Below are 8,458 nucleotides of genomic sequence, written 5' to 3' on the forward strand. Positions count from 1 at the left end.
TAAATCATTTGTTTTCTCTTTTTTTTTTTGAAGAGCTATACAACTTTCCCATGCTGGAAACATGTGAAGGCTGACTGCCTCGGGTGTAATCACATACCGACAGCAATCTTCCAATCACACCTCCACGCATCAATTTTCACGGGGATGATGGACACGAAAGTAAATTGCCTCAAGGGAACTTGAGTCACAAGTACTTTAATAACTCCTCTATTCTCCATCCAGCTAAGTGCAATCAGTTCACTTCAATTGACTCTGTTAAATGACACAAAGAGGTTAATCGTGCAAATAGATTTAGATGGGGGGAAAAGGGATCGTGGAAAAAATATTTAAGCAACATCACACAAGTATGATTGCTGTTGTGCTGAATATCAGCATGGCTTTTATTATGCTATAGGCACAAGGCTGCAGGTTATCACAGCTGTGCTATAATATTAAAGTGACAATGAAACGGAAGTAGCGACATATCTTTTCTTATGTATTGTGATGTATATCCGAGTGTAGCGGACTATCGAAAAACAAACAAACTTGATTCTGTCTGCCAGTTCTTGATTGGATGTTAAAATGTGGGCATCGAGCTCAAAAGTGGAGGTAGATACATATGAGCTTGTGGGGTGAAATTATTGTTGATTCCGCTGTAAGGAAATAACAAGTAGAACAACAAAGTGCAGTAAACGGTAAAACTGTATGCACTACAAACCAGTTTGTTCATAATATAAAAATAATATGGTTAAGAGACACCAGTCTGCAATATCAAGCAGCAAAATGAGCTGTTTTGTACAGCTAAAAATAGCTGGAAGCCAATGACACCAGACACAACATGAATTTTCATTGCATAAACAGCCTGTCTGAACCACAGAAATTAATCTTATTCTAAATTTACATTGTGTTCATACAGTTCTACAATTCAGTTAGCCTATACACTTATAAGTAGACGAATTAAAATCAATTAACTTATGTTTTAGTCAAAAATCGGTCAGTTAATTAGTACATTTCTTTTCTGTCAACTAAAATAGTACCACAAGAACCCAAACCTCAAAGAGAACTGAAAACCGGACTAGAACCGGAGTGTAAAGTGGATCGGAGCACTCAAAGCGCTCAGTCGGCTCCAACTCCAATCCACTCCGGGTTTCTCACTCACGAGTCGCGAGAGAAACCCGATCAGAGCGATCGCGAAGCCTGAGAAAAAAAAATCACCAAAACCTAACTTCGGAAAACTCAATCCCCGCAACAGGTAGAATGACACAACCGCGCCTGGATTGGCGAAACACCCAGGCTTAAAAAAAAAAAAAAAAAAATTTTGTTTTTTTTGTTTTTTTTGTTTATCTATTTAAAAACCCCCGTCGCTCGCTCCTCGTTCCACTTTGTCCGCCACATAGCCTACCGTAGTCCGAAGGCCGTGAACACAAACAAGCTTAGTGATACAAACAGTGAAACGTCCCAGTTATTTTATACGACGCTCGGCCAAGCATTTTATAAGACCGAAACGGTACAACTGTGTTACTGTTAAACAACGAACAGCTTAATGAGGGAAAAAATATCGAGGAGGGGGAAAAGCTGAGTGGAAAAATATGACATCAAACAAGATGTACAATAACTCATGAAATGTGAAACACTCAATCTCAGACGAAAATTAGATCATTAACTGTTCATCTAAACTCGCATTTAAGCATAAAAAAGCCATGCATGCAGCTATCCCAACTCCAGTCCCTGTGGGCTGTGGAGCCTGTTGATGCAATGCACAGGTGCTCTTCACAGCATCATTCACATCCACTCGAAAATCACATCTAACTCCTCTATTCTCCATCCAGCTAAGTGCAATCAGTTCACTTCAATTGACTCTGTTAAATGACACAAAGAGGTTAATCGTGAAATAGATTTAGATGGGGGGAAAAGGGATCGTGGAAAAAATATTTAAGCAACATCACACAAGTATGATTGCTGTTGTGCTGAATATCAGCATGGCTTTTATTATGCTATAGGCACAAGGCTGCAGGTTATCACAGCTGTGCTATAATATTAAAGTGACAATGAAACGGAAGTAGCGACATATCTTTTCTTATGTATTGTGATGTATATCCGAGTGTAGCGGACTATCGAAAAACAAACAAACTTGATTCTGTCTGCCAGTTCTTGATTGGATGTTAAAATGTGGGCATCAAACTCAAAAGTGGAGGTAGATACATATGAGCTTGTGGGGTGAAATTATTGTTGATTCCGCTGTAAGGAAATAACAAGAATAACAAAGTGCAGTAAACGGTAAAACTGTATGCACTACAAACCAGTTTGTTCATAATATAAAAATAATATGGTTAAGAGACACCAGTCTGCAATATCAAGCAGCAAAATGAGCTGTTTTGTACAGCTAAAAATAGCTGGAAGCCAATGACACCAGACACAACATGAATTTTCATTGCATAAACAGCCTGTCTGAACCACAGAAATTAATCTTATTCTAAATTTACATTGTGTTCATACAGTTCTACAATTCAGTTAGCCTATACACTTATAAGTAGACGAATTAAAATCAATTAACTTATGTTTTAGTCAAAAATCGGTCAGTTAATTAGTACATTTCTTTTCTGTCAACTAAAATAGTACCACAAGAACCCAAACCTCAAAGAGAACTGAAAACCGGACTAGAACCAGAGTGTAAAGTGGATCGGAGCACTCAAAGCGCTCAGTCGGCTCCAACTCCAATCCACTCCGGGTTTCTCACTCACGAGTCGCGAGAGAAACCCGATCAGAGCGATCGCGAAGCCTGAGAAAAAAAAATCACCAAAACCTAACTTCGGAAAACTCAATCCCCGCAACAGGTAGAATGACACAACCGCGCCTGGATTGGCGAAACACCCAGGCTTAAAAAAAAAAAAAAAAAAATTTTGTTTTTTTTGTTTTTTTTGTTTATCTATTTAAAAACCCCCGTCGCTCGCTCCTCGTTCCACTTTGTCCGCCACATAGCCTACCGTAGTCCGAAGGCCGTGAACACAAACAAGCTTAGTGATACAAACAGTGAAACGTCCCAGTTATTTTATACGACGCTCGGCCAAGCATTTTATAAGACCGAAACGGTACAACTGTGTTACTGTTAAACAACGAACAGCTTAATGAGGGAAAAAATATCGAGGAGGGGGAAAAGCTGAGTGGAAAAATATGACATCAAACAAGATGTACAATAACTCATGAAATGTGAAACACTCAATCTCAGACGAAAATTAGATCATTAACTGTTCATCTAAACTCGCATTTAAGCATAAAAAAGCCATGCATGCAGCTATCCCAACTCCAGTCCCTGTGGGCTGTGGAGCCTGTTGATGCAATGCACAGGTGCTCTTCACAGCATCATTCACATCCACTCGAAAATCACATCTTCAGCCTCACATTTAACCATAGAAAGTGTGACATCTCAGGTGCAAAATCACTTTAATAACTGAGGCAATCGTTTGGAGTTGAAGCTGAGAAGGAGAAAAAGAGGCGTAGATAATGATGCGACACAAAGCAGATGCAAAACCACTGTCTGCGCTGTAATAGAAGCTATTATCCTTAATATTCACATCACCCACATAAGCTAATCAACGTAACGTAACCCAAGGAAAAAGCCTTTACGGAAACCAAACCTAGCGAGTAGTCTATCCATATCACACTTAACTCTGCGCCGGTGAATATCGGTTCTGTTCATACACGTATCGGTCATGCAGAACAGTATATGGACTCTTCTTAAACGTTTAACTGTAACTTTACAATGCCATTTAGAGGCGTTAAAACAGACTAGACGTCCATACCTGCATCTTTCCGTCGGTGTGGTTGATGTGTTGTGTAGATAGTTGTCACACAGTTGATATCGAGGCTCGCTCATCAGTCTCCGCACACTCCACATCACCTCACAACTGCACTCAGGACATTTAGTTTTAATGGTGCCACTAACGAGGACGTCGGGGCTGTTAATGTTTCCTCAGCTCTCGCCGGGGAACTGAAAGAAAGGAGTGGACTCTTCAGCATCAGTGACAAAAAACATAAACCGGCAGACTTACGTCACATGGTGAGGAGTTTAATGAAAACCTTTCTGACCACCAGGTGGCACATTCCCGTGCTGGACTCACACAATTCACTGTGTGATTAATCATTCGTTCACGTTGTTTTGACAGAGCCTATCCATTCTCAGATCCGTCTTGAGATGTGCGATGAGCGTGTCTGTTTTCCAGAGTGCTGTGTTTGCCTTGATCACGAGATTCTGAGGACAAAGAGGCATTTGAATGTGCAGGTATAAAACTGATGAAAATGCACCTGAGGATTGAACTTTTCTGCCACGATTATGAATAGTGAAATCAGAACACACGCATATATGGAGTTTTTCTGTGTATGTGATGATATTTGTTAAGCCTTTATCATAACTCTACACTTAAAGGCACAATATGTAAGATTTTTTGTTATTAAAATATCCAAAAACCACTAGAACAGTGTTATATATTTTGCTGACTTGTGTACTTACAATATCCCAAATGTTTCGAAGAATGTTTAAATCCAGAGAAATGAGCAGTTTTAACTAGTGACACGGACCGTGTCTATAGTGTCATTGTGTCGCCTGCCAATGACGTCATAACCCCTCGATTTCCGGTTTTGTTTTGTAGAAAACATGGAAACACCAAAGATGCTTTAATATGTTATGCGTTTTAATAGACAGGTGACGACCGCACAGAGTAGCATTATAGCAGAACTTTCAAACGTATCTAGTATGATAAAACAGCACTGCTTTACCCCACATACGCACGACCGGAAGGCGCGGAAGTGCTGAAGTGTGGCATAATAAAAGCTCCGCTGCTTTCGAGCCGGGTGTCACGCTCGTCTCTCATTAGCAATTGCTTCAGCGGCCTCGTTTCTCTTCAACGGCTTTCTGCCTCACTCTGCTTCATACTACGATGTTAATAAATCTTTAATACATTAGCTCATCCATGAACTTGATTTCTGCCTGAGTCCCGTCGGATTGCATCGGCTGTGGGGATGAAGATGACAACTCCCATGATTCCACACTCAGTCACGGCCTTTGTTTCTTTGTTTGTTTTGAATACGCGCCCTCTAGCGGTGAAAACGTACATATTGTACCTTTAAGAGTACAAGTACACAGTTACAAAAATTGGGTGGTGTATGGAAGGCCGTTAGAGCCAAAAATGCACAAATTTTAATGCGTCTAGAACGTGTTGTTTACGCGTTGTTTGAGCTTCGATTACGCGTAAATTACATGCCGATTTTTCACGCGTAAACAACACGTATCCTACGCATAAACAACGCGTTCTAGACGCGTTCAAATTCGCATGTTTTTGGCCCCATATCGGCCTTCCATAGTGGTGCGCGTACAGTTCGCTTACTGTTCTGATGACGCCATTTGCGTCACACGCACTGTATGCAGTCCCTCGAGTATGCGTAAAAAGTGAAGTATACTTTGGGCTTTAAACCTAATCCTCACAAAAACCTGTTGGTGTCAGTAGAAATGGGAATGTTATGTTCTGCGTCTGACTGAGATGAATAGCATTCAGCCTGTCACTGTGTCTGTTCTCCAGTAAACCAGTGACGTACTGATGACATTTACAAAACAGCAAACATCCATCAGAAACAAATGGTTGATAAGAAGGACAAAATAAGCTCTCTACAAGACAAATGTGAATCACATACAGTGCAGGAAAACTGCTTTCCCCGGTGCTTTCTGGTTCTTAGAGACCAGCTTACTTTAACCAAAATAGCCCTGTTTTAAGCACTGCATGTATTATTGAAAGACTCAAGGTAGCAGACATGCATCTGGAGCACCATGAAAACGCTTTGCTTTTACCTTTTAACTTCATTCACAACAGGTCAGGCACTGAAATGCAATGAAATAGGGCATGTTTAATTTCATTAAAGGTTCATAAATGCATGTCAGTATCCGGACATCACCTTTGGATATAAAATGAAACTAGAAAGTCTGTGTGTACTACTAAAAAGCTGTTGTTTAATTAAAGAATGACTTTTAAATTCTACATTTAATGTCAAAAGTACATTGATTTGTCGTATGCAGAATTTCAAAAAGCAATCTAAAAACAAACACAAATGCATGTCTTACATTGAATGGTTGACACATTTAAAAAACTACAGTGACAGTGCATCGGTTTAATACATGGTTTTCAAGTTAGAAAACAATTTTCATCATGTAGCCAGGATTTCTTGAGTCCATAAGAGTCCACTATGGCTTTAGGGTAATCCAATCACAGATTAATGATAAGAGCTGTAAATGTTGCACTACAGTGGCCTCAGACTTGCTATCACTGAGGACAGCCTAGGAGGAAAACACACAATCAGATACAGAAGAACAGATCAAATTATTGTTAAAAACAGTTACTTCTGATAATTAGCCCTGCTGGGCATGATAAGCATGGGTCTGCTGTGTCACAGTTTCATAGTGTCATCAGTTAGCTTAGCTGAGTGAACATAAACATAACATTTTATTGGATATTGTTTTACATCAACACAAAGTGTAGGCTCTATTTTCAAGCTGGTGTCCTGGGACCCCTATAGGCTGCAAGCGAGTGCTAGTGGTCCACGGAAATTAGAGAGAAAAAAACAAAAACTATTTAAAACACATACACTACCATTCAAAAGTATACTTTGTTTTCTTGTAAGAAGTTTTTTATGCTTGCCAAGGCTGCATTTATTTGATCAGAAATACAGTATAAATGTATGTTTTCACATACAATTTATTTCTATGATTTGCGATTTTCAGCATCACTACTCCAGTCATCTGTGTCAAATGATCCTACGGAAATCATTCTAATAAGCTGATTTGGTGCTCAAGAAACATTTCTAATTATTATTATTATTTCCAGGAATCTTTGATGAATAGAAAGTTCAAAATAACAGCATTTATTTGAAATAGAATATTTTTTATTGTCACTTTTAATGCATCTGTGCTAAATAAAAGTATTAATTTCTTTTTTTCTTACTGACCCCAAATTTATGAAAAGGAAAAAAATTACCAATGTTAAAGCTGCAGTACGTAACTTTTTTTGGTTAAAAATGAGCCGAAATCAATATTTGAGCAAGTACATAACCAGCCAGTGTTCAAAATTATCACCTTACTTTAGCCTGATTCACAACGGTTAGCTTATAATAATGTTTTCTAATTTGAGAGGTACGGGTAGGTTTTTGCGGGAAATTCGAGCATGGCACTGCGTCATTACGTCACGTCTGTAAACATAAATAAATTGTCCCGGCTACTAAGCTATTGCATGTGAGGATCCTGCAGGTGGCCGATCATTTATAGCCTTTTCTCACAGCAGCCAGAATAATTAAATGTATCATTTTGATGGCGGATTGTAATCCATAAAGGATTATGTGTTTATGAAACACATGTGAATGAAATTAAATTATATTCCAGTTATAAATGTGCTTCTGATTACAGATAGCCTGTAAAATAACAATAATAATAATTTGAAAGGTTTGATGTGATATGAGCTATCCGATCTTTAGATTTAATCACCACTGGTAGCGAGATTTATGGTAATGATTTTTTCCTCAGTTGGTCAGAACAAACGTGGCAGACTTGTTACTTGTTCAGATGGCAATATATGGTGAAAATTCTTATTTGGGTCATATTCCAAGACGTAGGCTAGAATCTGTGATTGCGAAGTACAGTAAATATCCACAACCCATGCAAGCTAGATAATTCCGCACACATCTGCAATTCCAGGTTTTCAAACGGAGATGGCGACAAAGAGGCAAAACTTACAGACTGCAGCTTTAAATAAATATTTGTAATTGCTGTTGTAACAATATTCATTGTGAAAATAACCATACATATACATTTAAATTAAAATGTTTCTCAAGTTTAGACATCTAACAGTAATAGAGTAGTAAGTAGAAAAAAAAAATTATTCACTGTGATCCTAATACAAAGTAAATATTTTTCAGAATTTTTTGCTGTTAATACAGTGACACTATAAAAGCCAATTATTTAATTTTGGAAACAATGTAATGTTATATTTTTTCAACTTCTTCATCATTTTTAATAAATAGGTTTTAATACATGATAATATAGAGCTACTAAATATATTTTAGTATGAGGGTCCCTCATCATATTATTAAGGACCTTACAGGCCCCCTTATTACAGGGCAAGGACCCTCTCTGACTAGGCTGTGGCTTGTGTCTCTGCAGTATTAATTAAAAAGTGTATTTGCAGAAAAAAAAAGTTCTGATATAATGTTATATTAATAAAGTAGGTCAAAGTCTGAATAACAACATCAGTATGAGAGGCAGAGCATGACACTTTCTTTTAAATGACTTTGTATATTGTGTTGTGATACAATAACAATGATGACAGTCATTCTAATCAGCACATTAAAGATCACACCAAGATATATATATATATATATATATATATATATATATATATATATATATATATAAAGTATTGTGGTGTTTAGAAAAAAAATATAT

General features: G+C 37.9%; 1 protein-coding gene across 2 annotated transcripts in view; it reads right to left on the reverse strand.

The window, feature by feature from the left end:
• Positions 1 to 5,957: 5,957 nt before the first annotated feature.
• LOC107582498 (poly(rC)-binding protein 3-like) overlaps positions 5,958 to 8,458 on the reverse strand; it is a 23,785-nt gene continuing 21,284 nt past the window's right edge. For both annotated transcript variants that reach the window (XM_016268371.1, XM_016268367.1), the window contains one exon: positions 5,958 to 6,301. In XM_016268371.1, coding sequence (XP_016123857.1) covers positions 6,265 to 6,301 — 37 coding nt within the window. In that variant the 3' untranslated portion in view covers positions 5,958 to 6,264. The remainder of the gene's footprint in view (positions 6,302 to 8,458) is intronic.

Source organism: Sinocyclocheilus grahami, unplaced genomic scaffold (assembly GCF_001515645.1).
Source record: "Sinocyclocheilus grahami isolate Dianchi unplaced genomic scaffold, SAMN03320097.WGS_v1.1 scaffold45.1, whole genome shotgun sequence".
NCBI lineage: Eukaryota > Metazoa > Chordata > Actinopteri > Cypriniformes > Cyprinidae > Sinocyclocheilus > Sinocyclocheilus grahami.